The 22296-nt window shown below is 28.8% G+C and overlaps 3 protein-coding genes across 9 annotated transcripts; 2 read left to right on the forward strand and 1 right to left on the reverse strand.

Annotated features, from left to right (window-relative positions):
- Positions 1-594: 594 nt before the first annotated feature.
- LOC145966283 (DNA excision repair protein ERCC-6) lies at positions 595-7518 on the forward strand. Of its 2 annotated transcripts, none has more exons than XM_083090267.1 (15): positions 595-907; positions 1077-1327; positions 1772-2088; positions 2170-2247; positions 2429-2558; positions 2839-2991; positions 3194-3321; positions 3627-3781; positions 3993-4307; positions 4511-4705; positions 4787-4936; positions 5213-5323; positions 5423-5626; positions 5804-6596; positions 7018-7518. In XM_083090267.1, the coding sequence occupies exons 1-15, from the start codon at positions 809-811 to the stop codon at positions 7170-7172; spliced, it is 3234 nt and encodes a 1077-aa protein (XP_082946393.1). In that variant the 5' UTR covers positions 595-808; the 3' UTR covers positions 7173-7518. The 2 variants fall into 2 exon arrangements, with proteins under 2 accessions (XP_082946393.1, XP_082946403.1); XM_083090277.1 differs by having other exon boundaries at positions 2176-2247.
- LOC145966310 (uncharacterized) lies at positions 7511-10191 on the reverse strand. 3 transcript variants are annotated; one of them, XM_083090329.1, is made up of 6 exons: positions 9908-10190; positions 9450-9832; positions 8953-9343; positions 8590-8793; positions 7850-8089; positions 7511-7652 (listed from the first exon to the last, which is right to left on the reverse strand). In XM_083090329.1, exons 1-5 carry the CDS (start codon positions 9988-9990, stop codon positions 7885-7887), a joined length of 1266 nt encoding a protein of 421 aa, XP_082946455.1. In that variant the 5' UTR covers positions 9991-10190; the 3' UTR covers positions 7511-7652; positions 7850-7884. The 3 variants fall into 3 exon arrangements, with proteins under 3 accessions (XP_082946455.1, XP_082946463.1, XP_082946450.1); XM_083090337.1 differs by having other exon boundaries at positions 7511-8089; positions 9450-9778; positions 9908-10191; XM_083090324.1 differs by having other exon boundaries at positions 7511-8089.
- Positions 10192-10291: 100 nt separating this feature from the next.
- Positions 10292-20562, forward strand: LOC145966344 (contactin-6). Of its 4 annotated transcripts, none has more exons than XM_083090394.1 (6): positions 10293-10634; positions 11719-12012; positions 12393-12583; positions 12986-13115; positions 13531-13671; positions 14279-14745. In XM_083090394.1, exons 1-6 carry the CDS (start codon positions 10589-10591, stop codon positions 14341-14343), a joined length of 867 nt encoding a protein of 288 aa, XP_082946520.1. In that variant the 5' UTR covers positions 10293-10588; the 3' UTR covers positions 14344-14745. The 4 variants fall into 4 exon arrangements, with proteins under 4 accessions (XP_082946531.1, XP_082946520.1, XP_082946511.1 ...); XM_083090385.1 differs by lacking the exon at positions 14279-14745 and adding an exon at positions 14754-20562 and having other exon boundaries at positions 10294-10634; XM_083090400.1 differs by lacking the exon at positions 14279-14745 and adding an exon at positions 14759-20562 and having other exon boundaries at positions 10295-10634.
- Positions 20563-22296: the final 1734 nt, after the last annotated feature.

The raw sequence follows: 22296 nt of genomic DNA on the forward strand, positions 1-22296 counted from the left end.
TCATAAATTTGACAATTTGTAAATAAAATATATGTAATTGACGAATAATATACATATATACGATTAATTGTTTTGCAAAAATACAATTTTTATATTTTATAGATTTCTTGAGATATACATCTTTTTTTATAATATTGTAACAATTTTTATATTTTTTATTTTATATTTACTTCTTTCATAAATCTTCGTATATCTAGAAATAATTCGTATAGTATGCGCAGTCTGTATTTGAATTCAAATTGGAATAAAAAAATTATATTTAGTCGATAAAATAGATAGATGGTAATTCTTGTCATCGATAAAAATATTGGCGGTAGACAATGTATGATTAATATGTAATATTAGACAATAATAATACAAAGAGAGAAAGAGAGAGAGAGAGAGAGAGAAACTACACAAAATTTATTTATATTAAAAATTTATTTAATATAAATAATCATTTTGCGTCACAACACTCGTATTACGATAATGCACATAGCATGGAACACAACCAGAAATTGTGCACATTATGTGTTACTCACTGAAAACATTTGATTATTGAATAAATTTGGCTTCGTAGTTCATGTCCATTTCTATGTCCGCAGAGGGCACATTGCGCCCTTTCAAGGATCACCTAAAAGCGAGCTATGGTGTCTCACATTTTTCTTTCTAGTATTACGTGTTATTTGTTGAATGATAATTTTCATGAATAGTCGATCGATTTATGTAATTCCAATGTGCGATTTATATGGCATGACGCATGATACGCACGAGTGTAATGTGATTTCTCATTACATGCGATACCAATTGAAATATATTATTCCGCATTATGGCAGAGATAACTAATAATGATGATAATATGTCGAATATTGATAATAACATAATGAAAAATATGTTAGATGATGAGCTTCCCGATAATTTACCGGAGGTAATTAAATAATATCGAAATTATTATAATGTTGAATAATGTATGTCGTAAAATTGATACATGAAAGATGTAAAGATGTTGTCGATATTAATTATATTTGTGCATGTAGTTTGCAAGAATAAAACATGTAGATTTTATTATTATAAAACAATGTTTCTAATATTTGCAGATAGTGTCTATCAAAACAGAAGACAGTATTTTGCGAGAGATATCAGAACATATTAAACATACTACAAAATCAAACAATCAGCAAATAGATAGAATACAAGAAAGTAATATAGAAGAACTTAATGCCAAAGAAGATGGGAAAATTGATGACAAAAAAGCTTACAAGGCAAAATTACAAAAACAGGTTGAAACTGGAGAGATTACTCCATTTGAAGCAGTATCTGAGCAATCAATTTTAGATCAAAAAGAAAGGTATGATTTCAAATAATATTTATTTTAATTTTAGTAGTTTAAATAAAATTTAGTTCAACATAATAATTAAATAATATAATATACAATTAAATATACAATATATAATTAAATTTTGTTCAATATAATAAAAAATCTATATAGTTTTGAGCAATAAAATTTTCTAACTTAACTTTTAACTTAATAATCAAATTAATTGACTTCTCTTCTTTTAAGAATTAATTTTTTAATATAATAATTAATTTAAGTAAATTTAACTTAAATTTTTATTGAATTTGATTTAATCTTTATTTAGTTTACATTTAGATTACATTAAACAGATGAAAAATTGATTATAGAATAGAATAGAATAGGAAAAAGAGAATATTTATATATAAAAATATAATATATTATAATATATGTAAAAATATTAAAACTTATTCATATTTATATTTTGCATTTTTCTAGAAGTACCAATAAAGAATCTCAATTGCTAGATCTTGAAAAGTATTTCAAACAGCAAGCTATTCTTGCGGAGCAAAAGAAAAAATTAAAGATAATATCCAAGGTTCCTTGTGACAAAGATTATCCAGAGCCAACCAAGAAAGCAAAATTATCCAATATTGATACAAAAACAAATAAAAGATATCAAAAATCTAAATCTGATGAGAATAATAAAGATAATACTCTGCAAACTATAGATGAGGCAACTTGTTCAAATATAACAAATGAAACTATAAATAATAGTTCGGATAGCGAATACATTCCTAGTGATAACGATTCGGGTAATAGTAATATGATATTTGATACAGAAACTTGAAAAATATATATATTTATATTTTTATTACTAGAAAAATATTTTTTAGATGCAGAAGATAAAATATCATGTGTATCTAAAAAGAAAAAAACTTTGGCTAAATCCGGATATGTACGCACAAAAAGAAGTATGTATTGATCAAAACAATGAATTGATTTTTTTTTTGACATTACTGTATTCCTATTATTATCATTTTATTTATATCATTTTATTTATTATCATTATATTTATGTACATCTTATTTTTATTTTGTATTATTCTTCTTATTATATTATATTAATCTCATTTAATTTTTTAAATATGTTCAGCTCGAGATGACGGAGATAATCAAATATTTAAACAAAGGATGGAAACAAAATGTTACCCCAAAGATGAAGCAATGCATAAAATTAGTGATCATTTTAAAGTGCCGCAATGTATTTGGGAAAAATTATACAGGTAAAATATATACATCAAATACTTTATTATATAAATATTTAAAATGGATATACATTCTTATTATAGTATATAATACATATTTAAGACAAATGGGAGGACAGAGAGGAAAGATTTAAATTTAATATTTAGATTTTTTATGAATAATTTACATATTAATTAATTTCTTGCATTTCAATCATTACTTAGATATTAATTAGTTTCTCGTACTTTAACATTTAATATTTGGATTAATATATAATTAATATAATTTTTTTCATCTATAAGTATTTTATTCATATAGATATCAAAGGGTTGCAGTTCAATGGCTTTGGGAATTACACAGTCGTAAATTGGGCGGTCTAATGGGTGACGAAATGGGATTAGGAAAAACTGTGCAAGTTATCGCATTTCTCGCTGGTTTAGATTGTAGTGAATTACTCTCTCACAATGGAAGGTATTAAACTTATTTATCTTAACTTAAACATTTTTTAAATGTACATTATGTAGAATTCATACAAGAGATCTATAGAATATTATTATCTTAAAAAAGAGAAAGAGAGGAACATGTGTTACCTTATATCATTTTTGTTATTTATTATATTTATACATAAAGATGTGTTAATATATATGAAAAATAAACATTGTATGCATGATAGATATAGAGGATTAGGCCCGACTATAGTTGTATGCCCTGCTACTTTAATGGAGCAGTGGGTGAAGCATTTTCATGATTGGTGGCCTTTCTTCAGAGTCGTTGTACTTCATCATTCTGGGGGTTACAATGGTAAGTGTAAATAAAGCGAGATCAATTTTATAATAATTTAAGAATTTATTCATTAATTTTAGTAAAGAATTTTAATAAAAAGTTCAGATGCCATTTTTGAACAGATAACTATTTGTGTAACAGTAAAATTGTCATAATATAAAAAGAAAATTGAAAGGAATTTATATTTTTCATAGTTTTTATACACATTAATTATATCATTATATTTATTTGTGTTTAACTTGTTATATAAAGTAAATAATAACATTCAACAGTGTATTTTAACTATAAATATATTGATAATGTTCTCATCTCCCCTTCTCCAGGTAATCCAGAAAGTCTGATAGAATCCTTGCAAACCGGCGGAATACTCGTTACTTCTTACAACGGAATTCTTAAGCATAAAGATTTGCTCGTATCCAGTCAATGGCATTATGTTATTCTTGATGAAGGTCACAAGATTCGTAACCCCCAAGCAAAGGTGATTTAATTGTTAAAATTGGGGAAAATTATTCAGTATTCATATTTTTGTATACACTTCCTATCCATACATTTATATTTTATATTTGTTATATAATATTAGTTTATTTAATGAACAATTATAAAAGAGATACAAGTATTGTTTGTATCGATTAAATTATAATTATGTAATATTTCAATAATAACTAACAGTACGAGCGATTGATTCGCAGGTGAGCCGTGCAGTGAAACAATTCTCGACACCGCATCGATTGCTGTTGAGTGGTAGCCCGATGCAAAATTCTCTAAAGGAGTTGTGGTCATTGTTCGATTTTATTTTACCTGGCAAATTGGGTACTCTGCCTGTATTTTTGGAACATTGCGCGACTCCCATAACACGTGGCGGTTACGCGAACGCTACTCCATTACAGGAAGCTACGGCTCTTCAAGTAGCCACTATGTTGAAAGACACCATCACGCCGTACATGCTTCGAAGGACGAAAAACGATGTGAAGCATCATCTTACTTTGCCAGAGAAAAATGAGCAGGTTGTTCTCCCTTTTCTAAAATAAATGTCTATTTTTATTTATAGACACACACTATTATTCTTTTTTTACTTTTTGTCTTCTAGATATCTTTATTTTTTTTTTCTTTTATCACAGATTTTGTCTTGGAAAAACATTTTGAACTTTGTCTTATATATCTTAATCAAATAGAAATAAATTATTTCTTTTTGTCTTTTCTTCGTCAGGTCTTATTCTGCAGCTTAACAGACGAACAGAAAAAGCTGTATAAAAAATATCTATGTTCGGAAGATGTAACCTTTATTTTACATGAGAAAAATAATCATGACACTGGAAGATACAGAGCAAGATTTCTCATTGCATTGTCAGCGTTGAGAAAAATATGTAATCACCCAGATTTGTTCCTATACAGTAGGGAATTTGTAAGATCGTCAATTATGTTATATTAACAATTAATTAACAATTAATTAATTCTAATATTACGAATCTTGTTTTTATTTAAGGACTCGGATGAAGATATAACTTTGTCCGAAGAACAGTTAGAGAAATTTGGTTATTGGAAACGCGCTGGAAAAATGAATGTGGTTCGATCTCTTTTAAAAATTTGGCATAAACAACAACACAGAGTATTACTTTTCACTCAGGGAAGGCAGGTAAATAATTTTTTAACCATTACAAATAAATAAATTCCATATACGAAAAATATTTATCAAATTTCGAAAATAAGAATAATCGTAGAAAGAAAACGTTTTTTGATAATCAAGTATCACATTACAATGATGATTTTTTTTTACAAAAGTGTATATTAATATTTATGATTATTTAAATTAAAAATATAGATATGAATACAATGTCATTAAATATATTATTAATATAACAAAAAATAAAATTATTGCATATTTTTTTTAACATATATTTTTTCTTTGTAGATGATGCACATTTTGGAAAGTCTATTGCAACGCGAAGGATATACTTATTTGAGAATGGATGGAACAACAGCAATGTCCCAACGTCAGCAAACAATTCACACATTTAATAATGTACGTATTAAATTGTATTTGTAGAAAAATTGATCTCTGTGTAATGGAAATAATATCCATTATAATATTTTGACAAACTTTTTTCTTTCTTTCGAAAAGCACTCGTCATATTTCGTATTCCTGCTGACTACGCGAGTAGGAGGTCTGGGAGTAAATCTGACCGGTGCAGATCGAGTAATCATTTATGATCCAGATTGGAATCCAGCTACAGATGCTCAAGCAAGGGAACGCGCATGGAGAATAGGCCAAAATAAACAAGTCACTGTTTACAGATTAATTACTGCTGGTACAATTGAGGAAAAGGTTGGCAACAACTAATTATCATATTTTACGAATTTTAAAAATTATAATTAAAATTTTTTTTTCTAAAATTTGAATAAACATATTTTGAAAATAATATTCCATATATATTGTTTCTTTATTGTATTATTTTATGTAATACAGTAAAGAGAGCTCTTTATAATTTTTTTTTCGTTTCAGATGTACCATAGGCAGATCTTTAAACTATTACTTTCGAACAAAGTTCTCGATGACCCACGCCAACGTCGATTGTTCAAAACAACAGATTTGGTAGAGTTATTTAATCTAAACGAACCAATAGATGGCAAATCTTCCGAATCTGACCATCTATTTAGAGAATCCAAATTAACACCTGCATCTAGTGGATTTTCTCTCAGTAAGATCGAGGAGATGAAAAAATTAGCTTCAGCTATCAGCAAGAAAATAAGTGCAAGTGTAAAATCAACATGCAAAAATAACAGTGCAAATAATAGTACTTGTGAAGGAAAACAACAGGATGAACAAAATAATAATTCAAGATGTACCGAGATTCCTATTACGAAAAACGATATATCTGTGGATCAAACATTATCTTCTAATCCAATTAGTATATCAAAATATAATGAAGATTCAAATACAAATTCAGATGCGGATATAGAAAGGAATAGTAATGTAGAAAATAAGAATATATTCAACAAGAATAATCAGCAAACTATAATTACAGTAAACTCTATCAGTGATAATTCCACGGAAGAGAAGAATAAATCTATTTTAAATGATGATAAAATTACTTCACATAATACATCGTCTATTTATAAACATAAAAAGCATAGAAAAGATTCACATTCGAGCAAGAAAAATATTTCCGCAATGTTTGAGGGAGAACGTGTTTCTTGTCTGATAGGTCGCCGATTAGGATATTTTAATGAAAAGGAAGAATCTATTTCGACTACGGACGATGATTATGTATTGAGAAAATTATTCACCAAATCAAGTAATATATTTATATTTAATTTTTTTTTTAATTCACATGTTCAATCTATAATTTTATCTAATAATTAGATGAACATGTTTAAGTACATTTAACATTTATGTATAAATTTAAATATTATAGATTTAACAAAATCCACATATATTTTATATTAATTTAATGTTAATAGATTTTGCTAAATAAATAGTCAATATTTAAATATATAATAATTAAAATTATATTATATAAATAAATATGTTTTTAATATTTTTAATAATGAGAATTGAATATATGCACATTTTTTGTCAAGTGTATAATTAATATATGAAAGTCTCACGTGTGTAATTATATTAGATACATATATTTGCAATATATTTAATATTTTTATTTTAAATACTAAATATTATATAAAAATCACACATATAGAAATCTGTATTTGTTTTAGCTGTCAGCTCCGCCTTTCAACATGAAGCAGTATTATCGAATGCATATCGTAATAGCGATAGCGAGAACACGTTGCAACGTTTCGCGCGTGAATCGGCGCAAGAAAGTATGAGTTTCGTACGTCAATCTGGAAAATTTTGCTGGAGGCCGGCATAGAATAATTTATAAAATACCAACTCTGTGTATTTATTTTCTTTTTCTTGTTTAATTTTTTACACATATATGCAATTTTTACATTTCTTACAGGAAAAAAAACTGCGAAAAAATCGTGAATATGTGATCTGTGTATGTGTGTGTGTATGTAATAAAATTTATAATTATTTTTTTTCAAAATTTTTTTGCACATGTATTTTGGAATAATTAAATACTTAAATACGTAGTAATTAAAAAATTAAACAATATGTTTTGATAAAAAAATAAAAACTATTTTTTATAATATTACAATATACTATAATACCATATCTATTGTATAAATACATTTACTTACCAAAATATAAATTATATATATCTCATTTTATTTAAGCTTTACATACAAAATAACTTAGTCTTCTCTATCTGTTAATTCTTTGTGCATTTCAATTCATATACATCTCATGAATAGTTATAAATACAAGGATATTTTACAAAAAGAGTATTCTATGATAGAAAAAATAATAATAATTGTTATTATGTAGTTATTAATTTACCTTAGCATAAAAAGATGTATATTAAGCAAACAAAGAAAAACAAATAGAGTATATACAGATATAGATATTTGAGGTAAAATTACAGTACCAAAGACTTTGTTTTTCTTTAACAACAGGACATTGATTGGTCCAGTATCGTCAACTTACCTTAGAATACATTTTATAACAAAGATTGTATTCTATCAATGTCGCAAAAATGTTTCGAGATTAGGTCCTGACTTGCCTAATGGATCTTCTGGAAACATGATATAATCTCCAACAAAAGTTGGAGTTAATAAACGATTCAAGATTGTATCGCGCCATTCTGGCTTCTCCTCATATAGATCTCTATACTGATCCGAAGTAATCACTATTCCTCCACATGCTGTTGCATATTCCAAAATAAACCTGCAACAAAAAGACAAAAGTTTTACAATCCAATTCGTTATTTAATTAATTCTTTTCATTATAGCTTTAAAACATTTTAACTTATAAGAAAAATAAACTTTTAAAAATATAAATTATATAAAATAAATAAATATATAATAAAAAAGGGAAAAAATCCCCGAAAATTTTACATTGCATAAAAATTTATTTTTCTTTAGCAAGATTAAATTGTTTTATGTATAAATATTGTAATTGATAATAACACTTTTATAAAAATGTGAATTACAAAGAAATAAAATAAATGATTAAAAATATCCTATTATGTATATATAGGTAAAATCATATAGAAAAACAAAAAAAAATATATAATTATTATATATATATATATATATATATATATATATATATATATAAACAATATATATATATATAATATATATAAAAAAATATGTATTCCCTCTTTCAAAAAAGATATTATGTGTTTTCTTTCTATTTATAAAAATGTTTATAGGTATATTTACCGGTCATCATAAGGAGTTATTTTTCTACCCTTAATGCTGCGACTAGGCGTAAAAACAACTATACCCTTTTTATATAATTCTTCAAGTAGCGTGTACTTTCGAAGATAACTTGGTAAAAAAACTTTCACAACATGACCTCTTATTGTAAAATAATCTATCACTAATTGGATGCCTTTTACAGAGAACATCTGATGATTTGCATGGCTAAGATGAAAAAAATATTTTGCTTAGAATAACAATTGAAACAAATATAAAGCTATATTGAGCAAATATAAAGCAAATATAATTTTTAGAAATTTACATAATTATTCAATAAAAAATTAATTTAGGAAAACATTAAAATGGATAAAAAAAAGATCATACGCCATTCCCACATTGCATCCATCGACAACTATCTCTCTTAATTTATGATTTGTATCTGGACTATTTTGTTCACCAGATACAATTGTTTTTGTTTCTTCCTCACAGGATTGTGGATTAGACTGTGAGGGATTTGAATCATTACCGGTGTTTTTTCTATTTTTGTTTGATAATGATGTAAGTTTATCAAAATTGCGACACAATTTTCGTCTCTTTCGTACAGGTTTTGTTTTGGTATCTGTTTTTAGACATTCTAGATTTTTCAGGTTTGGCTTTGTATCTATTACAAAATTTAGTTTTTCGTTTGTCTCATCATTACAATACCTAATTTTCTTATTTGAATTCTTGAGAGAAGACCATAACTCAATCACATCGTCCTCTGCTTCTGACGGTGCTAAATGTGACAAGTATTATTTTAGTAATAATAAGTTCTTTTATTAAAGTTTTTCAAAAACAAAAGAATAATAAAAACAAGAGAATAATAAAAAAAATTGATGTACCTATATTTTCTCCATTACATGGAGATTGTGTACTGGATGATTGTTTCATGGATAAATTTGATAATGTTATTGACGATCTATTTTTGTTTTGTCTGGGAGATTTCCGCGATTCTTTCTTTTCCGTTTTTTGTTGCAGAGATGAAGGCAAGGGCAACCTTGTAGGACTGCATTCGATGATGCTGAGTGAAGTATCTTGTTCATCTTCCTCACTTGTTTCATTGTCACTATCATTTATAACGATTACACTATTCCGCGAAGGATATTTTCTGCTCAAGGAAAACAATGCATTTTGTTTATCCAACTTCCGCAGCATTCCACGAGTTAACCTCCTGTTTCCATCGTTAAGATCATCAAGATTACCTATGTTCCTGAACTTATCCGGGCTAACACAATTCGATCGACAACCAATTATCAATATTTAATATTGAAGATAGAAATTTAATCGCGTTAATTGTTACCTTGTCTTAAACAGATTTTCATAATATCGCGTCTTTGGTTGTTTCTTCCTTTTGAGAAGTACCTTGGATCGGCTATCATTCATCGTAAATTCAAATTTTACAAAGCGAATCACGTGTAATAAGTTAACAAAAATTTAGTCAAATAATTGTTAGATATTGGAAACATTTATCAAAACGTACATATACTCTCACAATTCTCGTGAATACATCCAAGCATGTATATCAATGTGAATCAGTCGCCATTCATCGTTGTGTGGGAAAGGCGGCGTGACACTTGCGTTCCAACAGCTGATAAATTGGCGCACGCGTCGCGATAGTCGTCCACTCGGCCGTTTGGCGGCGCCACCGGCGCGACTCAATAAACGAACGAGGTGCGCCGGACGGGCGGTGTTCCGCGGAGTGTGATCGTGTGACGCCGTCTGCTCGTTTTGCGCGTGTGTTGGTGACATTATTAGAGTGACAGACGGTGGACGGGCCGCGACAGGCCGCGATGAGTTTGACAGCGGTGGCGACCGACGCTAACAATAAGTGACGCATCTCCGGCAATCTCCGGCTGCGAAGAAGACGAAGCACGAGAGAGCGATCGATCGGCGAGAAATGCGGTCGAGAAGAATCTCGTAATATAAATAACGCTTCACCAGGGAATCGCGCGCGCTCGCCCGCTCGCCTTATTATGGCAGAATGGATGAACGCAAATTGTTGCCGTTGCTGATACTCTTCCTGACAAGTAAGTACTTTGTCGAATTATAACGAAGAAGAGAGAAAGAGAGAGAAAGAGAAACATATATGTACGTATCCGGGTTGAGGAATAATGTCGTGATTCGTATCCACGACGATCATGCGATCCATGTCCGGCTATAATACATGGCGTCGACGATCGTTACGATTCAGGGTCGAGTTATGTAAAGAGACTATCTCGCTGTTGCTCTTCGTCGTTTGCACCGCTTCCGTTGCTATTGCTACTTGCGTCACCGTCGCATAAGTATTGGTAGAGCACAGACAAAATCACCTGTCGCGTCCTCGACGCAACTCGTTATTGCATTATGTCGTTGTCATTACGTCGTTTTTTTGCAACGCGTTCAAGATTAAAATCACGCGATAGAGAGCATCTATTCGTCTATTCGTTTCAATTACATCTTTGTGCATTTTTTTACAATGAGATAAATTTACAAATATTTACGTTTTAAAGGGAGAACAAAAGGAGGTGATGAAGCACTGAAATACCACTACAAATACAACTGAGATAAAATAATACTTTTTTAGTTCTAGTATCTAATCATAGTTTAATTAAATTTTAACTGGAATTTGTTACGAGACATTACATTCTGTCGGTTGAGCCAGTTATTCAACATTGCATTATGATTTTACTTGAATTGTGCTTGAATTTTGCTGCTCGAGACAAATCAATTTAAGAGCACAATTATACAAACATACATGCCCCTAAAACATTAAGTCAACAATTAGAAAATATAATTTCTAATTTTTTAAATAATTTTTTAATATCTATATTAAAAATAACTTGTGTTTTTCTTACGTTATATCTCTATTGAGATTGTTTTACTTGATTGTGTTTAACATAGTTATCATTCTTAAGAAGATTTAATAACAATCTATTCATCAATACATTCACTTGCTTATAAATTTATTTCGAGGAATCGACAAGTTTAGATTTCTTTAGCTAGTATATTCACATATAATTCAAGCTCATGAGTCAATTTTCTCAATATATCTTAATAAAACCACACAATAAGTAAGGAATCTTATAGTAAATTTATAAGAAATCTTATAGAAATTTATTTATGAATTTACAGGATGGCAGGAGACAGTGGCCGTGGTACCGATACGGCATGTCGCCGTGGACGTGGGTAGAGACCTGCAGCTGGCATGTGCCGACGAGAGTGCCCTTTCGCATTCCGAAGACTCGAATGCGAGAGTGATGTGGATAAGAGAGGGACGAGAGGATGGACAAATCGAGCGGCTGAAGGTTGAGCCAAATGGTATGCTAGAACTGTTGAATGTCAGCGTGGATGATGCTGGCAATTACTCATGCACCCTGGACGATGACCGCGATGCTGTGAAAGCCAGAATCAACGTGGAAGTCAGAAGTGCGTTTGTGCAATTGTTTGCAATGTTGTTGATGAATTGTATTCAACGAATAGAACGAATAAAAGATAACATTTCCAATTCTGGCTTTTAAAGAGATATTAGTTTTAGATATTAGTTTAGATTTGTTCTGAAAAATTTGAATAATTTAATATATAAGTTTAATTAAGGATCCTCTATATAAATTAATCTTGGGGAAAATATGTCGAAAAAATATATACGTTGCATGGAAATATATTCTAAATATTTTAAATTTTAGATATAGGAAAGAATTTGATTGCTTTTGGATTTTGAGTAATTCTATTTTTTTTAAATAAGGATTTTTTTTACCACATATCAAGATTTTAGCATAGATTTTAACGATAGCTTTTTCTGCTTTTAGCACCTCCTCCAGCCTTACATAATGTGTGGGTCAAACCATCCACGATATTGGCCAACATTCTCTGGGAAGTGGCTGGTACTGGCGGTTATCCTATCATAGATTTCACTGCCGAATATCGTTTGAAACCAGCCGCAGGCGAGGAGCCGGAAGAATGGAAGCCTATTATTCCAACACACATTCCTCCAAATTCGGTAAATATTCCAAACTATTTAAAACTGTAGAATAGAAAACGGGGATGAAAAATGTGACGCGACGGGATAAGTCGATTATATAATATTGCAATCATTGCAACAGTGTTTAGTATAGCAGTGTTTAGTATAGCATTATTGATGTTGATGATGGTTTAATTTTTTCAAGTTTTACAATTTGCACTATAGAAAAATAAATTATATGTGCGTATTTACTTTGTATTAAAAAATTATATATATATATATATATATATATATATATATATATATATAAAATTGATAAATTTTGATAAGATATATGTAAGAATAAAAAGTTGTACGCGCGTTACAAAAATTATTTCATCCTTTATAAAGAGGAATTAATCAAACTAAAATTATAATGTAAATTGTTTCATTACTTTAAAGAGACAAATAGACGTGTATCATTTGGTGCCAAACACTACGTATTCATTTCGAGTGTGGGCAACCAATCAGTTGGGAAGAGGAGAGATTGTGGAAGTCGAGGGTCATACGCATCACAGCGTAGAAGAATTGGGTATTTTGTTGCAATTGCTCTATTATTATGTATAATTATATTATACGAATGTGTTATAGAAATCTGTTTGGAATAATCTAAAATTTTAAACTTTATATTGTCACAGTATTCTCTGTCATTCTAAATCACATAAAATTACAGAAATTAAGAGGAAGCAATATGTTGCTTGCGTGAATATCACAATAGAGTTTTGGAGCTAAAAGCGATTGAAAATCTTTTAACTGTTAAGAAAAAAAAATTTTTTTTTTTTAAATTCTTTTTAACAAGTGACAATAACTTTGAGATATTCCATACATGTACATATATAATGTGTCTCTTAAAGTTGATAAGAGATACATTTTCATATTTAAATGTTCCTTGTACAGTATCTAAACTAAAAACTAACACATCTTTATATTATGCGACTAATTTTCAGAACTCGCCCGACATCTTTTAGCCGGCGTAGAGAATTTCGATACGCGTGTCTGGGTGGCAGCCGTAGGTATTGTGATGGGCACACTTATGATTCTTGGTTTAGGTACTTGTTACCTACTGTATCGCGAGTGCAAGGCACCCTGTAAGCATTTCCTATCTGGTAATCATATCGTAAGAGCTTCTTCGCTTCTACTCTGTCTCTTTACTGCTGCTACTACTACTATTATCACTATTACTACTTTTTCTCGCTGGTGATGATCATAACGTTCATGGCTCATTCCTCTGAGAAGCACGATTCTCTCAGAGGATTGTTCTTCTCTCCATAGAAACCTTCGCGCAAGTTAGCTGAAGAACTATCACTACAACTCATCATTACTCACTCAACAGAAATATTAGCAATCTTAGCCGGCTAGCTGACTTATATCTATCTGATCTTTAGCTTTTTCTCCATTACGCGACACACAGCCATGTTCTTCCAAATTATTAATACTTTTATATAATATCTTGTTTTTATATATTTCCTAAGCACTTGCCAACTTTTCATTAGATTCAGCATCTGACAAGTATCTGATAAGCATTTAAACGGATCTCCTCATCAGTTATATTAATACAACACTTTTCGAGCCGCCGCACCGAACGCTAAAAATGAGCACTCAAATATTAATCCATTTAATATTTCTCTATCTCTTATATATAGCACTCATTGGAATGAAATCTTGAACTTCTTGATGGAATTTTTCTCGTTGCAGATTCACTTTGTCTGATTATTAACTCTTTTACGAATACATATATTTTTTCTTACTATTCTGATTAGATGTTACTTATAATGTATTTTATAATGTTACAATAATGCCTGCCGATGATAATCTAGTGCAATGAATAGTAAATATTATAATAGTTATAGAGAGAATTCTACGATCTAGTTGAGTAATCAATCTTTGGCAATATCGAGGTAGGTAGGTCAAGAGTAGCACGTCCATTTGTCAGGCAAACGAATTGGCATCAGAATTGTATTGTTGCAAAAATAAACAAAATTGTCGATTGTCGATAAAATAATTGGAAATTATCCGAGATGACTATACACACACAGTTGTTAACAAAATTCCAATATGTAAAAGACATGTTTTTGATACCTGACAAAAAAACCGGTGAAGGGAGAGGGTAGAAGCTAATGAGGTCCGTGGCCCAGACCAATGAAGATTAATCTCCGTTCCGAAATTGCAGCGCAGCTGGAGGAGCAGGAGGTGATTGAACTCGTGCCCAACATTATTCTAAATCCGGGATTTTTCGACGAGCGTACCGAGCACGTACCGCAGGATGAGAACTTCAACAATCAGACAACCACTCGCCTCAACAACAACAGCGTTGTGCAACCTAGACGGCTTTAGCGTCGTTTTTCGTTTAGCTTAGACTCGCTTCGCTCTAAAGTAAGTAAATTGGATGCAGTTTTTCACGTCGTCGTTTCGAACGTAAGCAACCGAATTTATCGGAAAGGCCTCGAGTTTGTTAAAAAAAGGAAAAAAGAAAAAAAATAATGATCGATGAAGTCGACACGCTAAAATGGAAGACTATTATATTAGCGATTTAACGGCGAGAGGAGAATACGCTTCGAGCGAAATTTCGGGTCACTTCGATAGCTTCGAGTGTCCCACTAATTTTCTCGACCTTTCCGTTACAATCAGAGATCGAATGAAAAAGACGATTATTATTCTAAAAGATTTTTATAGAGCTTTCGCAACGCGACTTTAAGAATTCTTTTAAAATATCCAAAAAATCCTTGTTATTCTTGAAAGATAAAGAATGAAACTTTAATATTATGATTTCAGATTTGTGTAAAAACGAAAAATTTATCATGTCGAAATGAAAGAAATTGAAAAAAAAAAAAAGATTTTTTGTTTGATCTCTGATGCTACGACGCGCAACAATGAAGTGTTCAAAACCCAAAGTAAGACTTCACATCAGATTTCTTTGCGAGAAGAGATAATAGATTTTTTGGAGATGTTTACTACAGGACGTTCTCTGTCTTTCTATCTCTCTCGCATATTTTCTCGACGAGACAATGATTGCTCAGAGTAATCGAGCTTAAGAGAAGTGGAACTCCTGTGAGCCAAAAGAATCGTAGTAAGACTGTAATCCTCTAAGGATATATAATTTAAAAGAACTCGAAGAATCACAAATCATAATCGATATTGTCCAAAAGAAGAAAGATATATTTTGCACTTGTTTTTACTTTTTCAAAACTAACGCAATGTGTGAATAGCACACATGGTGCGAGTATTAAGATTTTTTCAAATGCTCATTTATCGCTTAAGCGATCGAATCGTAGGTATGATATGTATGATATACGACGAACTTACTGCCGTTTTAAGGTGTGCACAAGTCGTTGAAAGTTCCTTCCTAGGAATCTCCGTGAAAAAATCTCCTCTTTTTTCATCTCTTTTTTTTTTGTTTTATTTATAAATATATATGTAGATATATATCTCCCTTTTTTGTTTCTGTAAATATGTGCTCGTTATGTACTCTTTGTGGAAAAATCTCGAGAATTGGAAGAGTATATGAAAGAATATTCGTTTTAATATTGTAGTAATAATATATACATTGAGGTATTGTTTATATATTAGGTTTTATCGATATTTTTTACAGTTAATTTCGCATGCGATTATTCGAGGAATGCGAATAATATTGCTTTGGCACATTTTTGGCACAAATTTGCCTCTGCACTTTATAATAACTACACTTTAATAATTACAATTGTGTCTCACTGACTCACACGTCTTTTGATCTGCAAAAATCAAATTTTCCTAAACTGCGACTAAACAGAAAAAAAAGAAAAAAAAACGGACAAATAACTGTACGAATCATACGAGTCTCAATAGATAGAATAAACCGTACGAGAGAATAATACACGGTGTTTCACTTTGAAAGCAACACTTTTTGATGACGATGAGATATATGTAAGGTTCTAGTTAAAAAAAAATCAATTGCATACTAGAACAGTTTGTAGACGTTTTTTTGTGATGTCGAAAGAAACGAGATGAACAGAAGTGAATCATCCAGCATATAACAGCCTATGAGATGCGCAAAGTGTAATAGTTTTTTTGCATCGCGTGCAATAATAAGATTTCAATAATCACTAGCGCACCTAATTCTCTAACATTTAAATAAGATGAAAATAGAGCACATTACATATTTTGAATAACGCTACTGTATTAGAACCGCGGATGAATCTTTACTGTAATTATGAGCGATTGGACATTACACAACACTGTCTAAGACACTGTGTTTCGTATACACGCGCAGAATTTCAATGCTGACGTTTAATTTGTCATATTTAATTTCTATAAAATGAAAAAAAAGATGTAGCAGCAAGTCGATAATTCAATCCGACGAATATATTATAGTTTTATTCTTGTATACCACTGCTGTACTTTTATGTTGCTTTAGCTGCACAGATTGAGCAAAAGAAAAGAAAGCAACATATTACTTGTGCCCCAGTATATATATATATATATATATATATATATATATATATATATATTATTTATTAAATTATTAACTAATTTTCAAAATTTTTTTCTTAATATCGATGAAATATGTAATGCTTTTATTAACATTATTGAATTCATTCAGAACACAGTAACACACACACACACACACACACACACACACACACACACACACACACACACACACACACACACACACACACACACACATATATATATAAGCTTCAACTATGAGATGACAAAGTACTTTGATGCACGCAGGTTGTATAAAAATTGGTTGTGCGTTGTTACATTGAGGCTTTGAATCCGTTTCTCTGACACATTCTTATAAATATACATATATGCGTGCATATATATATATGTATAAAACAAATTGTGATAAGAGTAAGCGGATCGATTTCAGCTTCGTACTATGCACTCTGTGTTGTGAATGGTATATAGAGGTATATATAAGAAAAATAATACAATAATATAATAATAATATTAATAATAAGTCTATAATAATATGTGAAAATACGTATATATATAATATACATAATAATATATTTATATAATCGAAGCATCATGCAACTTTAGACGTAAGAAAAGACAATTTTTTATATACATTATAATTATGCTGAAACTTGATGATAATATTTATCTATATATTAAGAAATAGATGATGATTCTATGCCGCGATACCATGTCTCGCTTTGCTGATCGATAAATCTCGCTCACGAAAAGTTACTTTGTGTAGCGTATTCCTTTTTTATTTGCCGGAAGAGTCGTATTACTTTTGTTTAGAACATCATAAAACTTGAATTACTTAATAACAATATATGTGATGAATTAATCAAAAATTCATATAATGTAACTTTTCTAATAGTTCTAAAAGATTTGGATATTTATAAATGTGACATAAAACATGATAATAATTATGATTAATGAAATAAATATTTTAAAAACTCATCTTTTGTATGACATTATAATCAAGTAGATTCAAGTGATTATTATCAATTTAATTTGACATATGCAAAGCGCATCGTCTGATTTAATGCGACTCTTCAGAGTTTTGGATATTAGAAATTTTACGCACGTAACTTCTTATTTTTTTTATCATAGCTAAAGATATAGATAAATATACCGAATGCCTATAGCAAAACTATTAAAAGAGCTGTTTTGCTTTTTAAAGACAAAATGATCTTTTGTGCAATAGTATAATCCAATATATACAAATTATTCTTATAATTACTACATACTAAATATTGGTATAAGGATTTTACGAGATAACAAATTTTAAAAAGCATCGTGCGTCATGGAATTTCTGCCATTGTACTGTGTGGAAGGAAAACAGCATATCTACACGAATACAAAATGCTCGTATAATGAAAATTATTTTTAGCACACAAGAGAAACGCGTTTGTGCGTTAAAGTTTTATCATTGTAATAAAATATACTAATAGTATTTTGAAGGTGAATGAGAAGAATTTACATATACTAATTAACGCTTTATACCGCCATATATATATTTATATATAGGAAATATATTTTCTATTCCTTTCTACGATTAAGGGATATAAAAAAGAAAATCGCGCTTATTTAATAAATGTAGGTAACACGAGTAAAAATGCGTGAAGTAGAAATCATATGATGTAGAAGAAAATATTTGAATGATAAAATTTAGAGTTGATGCGTTGTTACGAAATTTCATAATTACGAGTGTAAACGTGTACCTACAGTAATAATGGCAGATATTTTACATTCATATCATAAACAATGATAATCTAACAAATTGTAATAATTTGTAGATGCAATTTGGCAGTTTTTTAAGATAAGACATTGAAGAGAATATTTAAAAAAACATGAATTATATTTAAATATTTTATTTAATATTGTAATTAATTTTTTTAGTCTATTATTTTAAATTTCGTATATTATTTTATTACATTCATTATTAAATTTTTTAAGAAATTTATTTAATATTATTTTACTAATCTACTATCATTGAATCACCATGACGATATTTGGATATATAATATATTCTTATTGTTATAGACAAATTTTTCTTAGATACATATACATATTTTTATATCTTGGATTTAAAAGATTAATATCGGGTAAAAATTAAAACTAAATTCTAAAAATCTGAACATCTATAAAACTTTTTTTAGAAATAAGAGAATAAAACTCTTCCAAAGCTTTAAAACTAGATTCTTGTTTCTCAAATCTTAAAACGAAAAAATATTGTTTTAAGATTTTTATCTTTTAAATCGATCTCTATTCGCTCTCTGTTTAATATTTTATCGATGTCTTACCTTAAATTTCTTTTTTTTCTCAACTATTGTAAATCCGTCGAATCATCGCAGTTTTCATTTTTATCTGAGAAGAATACTTCTCGCCTTTCTTTTCCGATCATTCACCTGCGTACTAATATTACACCGCTTTTATATATCAGTACTGCGATAGATGTGTGTGCACAAAACTTGCAATCGTTATCACTATCGTTAGATATAATTATCCCTTCGATATACCTCGATAATTATCGCACTCCTTAACGAAACGTGTGTGTTTATATACATATACATATATACACACACATATGTATTAAGCACAATGCCATAGAATAGTGTGTTTATGGTTGCTAGTAATGCCACCATGTATCGTCCCCAAACATACATATTTGCCTGCCTAATTACATCCCAATGTGCGATGAACATACGTGTGTGGTTTTTACAAGAAAGAAAAAAAGAAATGCTAGGGCTTCTTCCATAATATACAGAATATACCAATAGTTTCCATAGTATAGATATTAATGTTTCTGATATTCTGAATGTTTTTTTGTTTAATTCGCAAACTTTTTCGCTTTTCTTTTTATGAAGATTACATTTGTTATATTTGATATCGCTGGCGCGATAATTCTATTCATTAAAATCGTTAAATACCGAGAGTAGCGGCAAAGAGAAAAAGAATGATGTATTACGGCATATAACATCGCAAAACTCCTGTAATTTGACTTGATTATCGGTGATTTGTTAAATAATTAATGTGTAATAAATCATATCCAGAGTCGGTATTTTAATGTCGAATACACAAAGAAAAGGAAAGGATTATAATTATATTCAGATAATTCTGATTAATTCTAGTAAAAGTCACAATTATTATAATGGTATAATCTTAATTGTAATTTTAATTAGTGTCGTTATTTGATTTATAAAAACTATATAATTATAATTCTCTATTTAAAGTTATAGTTTCGGAACTTTAACATTTTATTCTTTTTCTTGTGTGTGTCACAGTTTTTTTTATTTTCTAAAGAAAATTCTGTTTCTTAATTCGCTTTTTTTGCATTCTAAGAATTTTGAATTTTCTCAAATCTGTGGCACATGAAGGAAAATCCGACTCTGAACATGTCATGATGTAAATCTTCTTAGATAGCGTATTTAGATATTTTTTTTAAACAGTGCTGTGTGCGAGATAAAGGGTAGGGGCCATAAATGCGACCAAAAATAATAGTTTAGCTTTAATAAATGTATTTCTGTTGTTATCGATACTGTTGTTTTGTTAGATTTTATGCTAGATTTTTTAACTTCTTTGTTGCGTATACTTATATGCTTTATTGCGTTATATATACTCGATATGCACTATATTATTATTGTTTTTTTTTTTTTCATTTTTCTGTGTTATATTATTTAACTGTCAATGAGTTAACAGTAAATATGTGTATTTAATAATAAGTTGTTACTTATTGGCGCTAAAGTATTTCCTGTGCAATGACAAGAAGTAGAAAATCGTTGAATATATAAACGTCTTTTAAGTACGCTATATGTATATAAAATTATTTAAAGAGCAAAAAAGATAATAATTTTGTGTATCACTCTATTAGTTTTTTTTAAAAACAGAGATTTCTGAAAATTTTGTAGATTATTTTGCGAATGATTTTCTCGCGCATATTTTTAATTAAAAAGCAATGACAATGAATACATTCCATCAAGTACAAAGATTTTTGTGTAATTTTGATTAAGCAAAAACGTATTTGGATTAGACATTTTGCTCTTTGAATATCATTTTCTAGAGAGAGAGTAAAGGTTGTGTTTGAGTGCAAATCACTAGATAGACTATGTATATAAAGGGTATCCGGAAAATCGATCGCAATACATCGAGACCTAAAAAGAAGGAAAAGAAGCTATATAAACTTAGGTTCGGAAATAAGTCGTTTTCGAGTTATAGTCACTTTATGTTAAAAAAAATCGTTTATATTCCGCTTGACATACCTCTTTAAATTTGTTTTAAATTTAAAATTCTTTAATTCAAATTTAAAAATTTAAATTTAAAAATTCAAATTTAAATTTAAAATTCAAATTTGTGAATTTAAATTTTTAAATTTAAATTTAAAAATTTAAATTCACAAATTTGAATTTTAAATTTAAATTTGAATTTTTAAATTTAAACTTTTAAATTCGAATTTAAAAATTCAAATTTAAAATTCAAATTTTTAAATTTGAATTTTTAAATTTGAATTTAAATTTAAATTTTTAAATTTGAATTTAAATTTAAATTCAAATTCAAATTTTTAAATTTAAATTTAAAATTCAAATTTAAAAATTCAAATTTAAAAATTCAAATTTTTAAATTTAAATTTAAAAATTCAAATTTAAAAATTTAAATTTAAAATTTAAATTTAAAAATTTAAATTCAAAAATTTGAATTTTAAATTTAAATTTTTAAATTTGAATTTTAAATTTAAATTTTTAATTTAAATTTAAATTTTTAATTTAAATTTAAATTTGAATTTTAAATTTAAATTTTTAATTTAAATTTAAATTTTTAATTTAAATTTTTAAATTTGAATTTTTAAATTTTAAATTTAAATTATTAAATTTAAATTCAAATTTAAAAATTTAAATTTAAAAATTTGAATTTTAAATTTAAATTTAAAATTTATAAAAAGGGATGCCAAGTGGACTACAGATGACGAGTTTTTTAACATAAAAGTAGCTATAACTCGGAAACGACTTATTTCTGGATCTATGTTATAGCTTTTTTCCTTCTTTTTGAGTCCCGAATCACTTCGAAGTACTGTGGGCGATTTTCCAGACACCCTATATAGTCGGCTCTCTCGAGCAAGCGAAGAAGAGCATTACATTTAGGCACATATCAGTGAAAAAATATAATGAAATTTATCATAAACGCTCTGCACTTTATATATCGATACAATTTGCGATTATTAGTATAATGATTGAATGTCGAAAATCATCGTTCCATTTTTGTTAGAGCGAAATTAA

This window comes from Camponotus vicinus, unplaced genomic scaffold (genome assembly GCF_025532165.1).
Source record: "Camponotus vicinus isolate PSW18456_S1 unplaced genomic scaffold, iyCamVici1.0 SCAF_1, whole genome shotgun sequence".
Lineage (NCBI taxonomy): Eukaryota > Metazoa > Arthropoda > Insecta > Hymenoptera > Formicidae > Camponotus > Camponotus vicinus.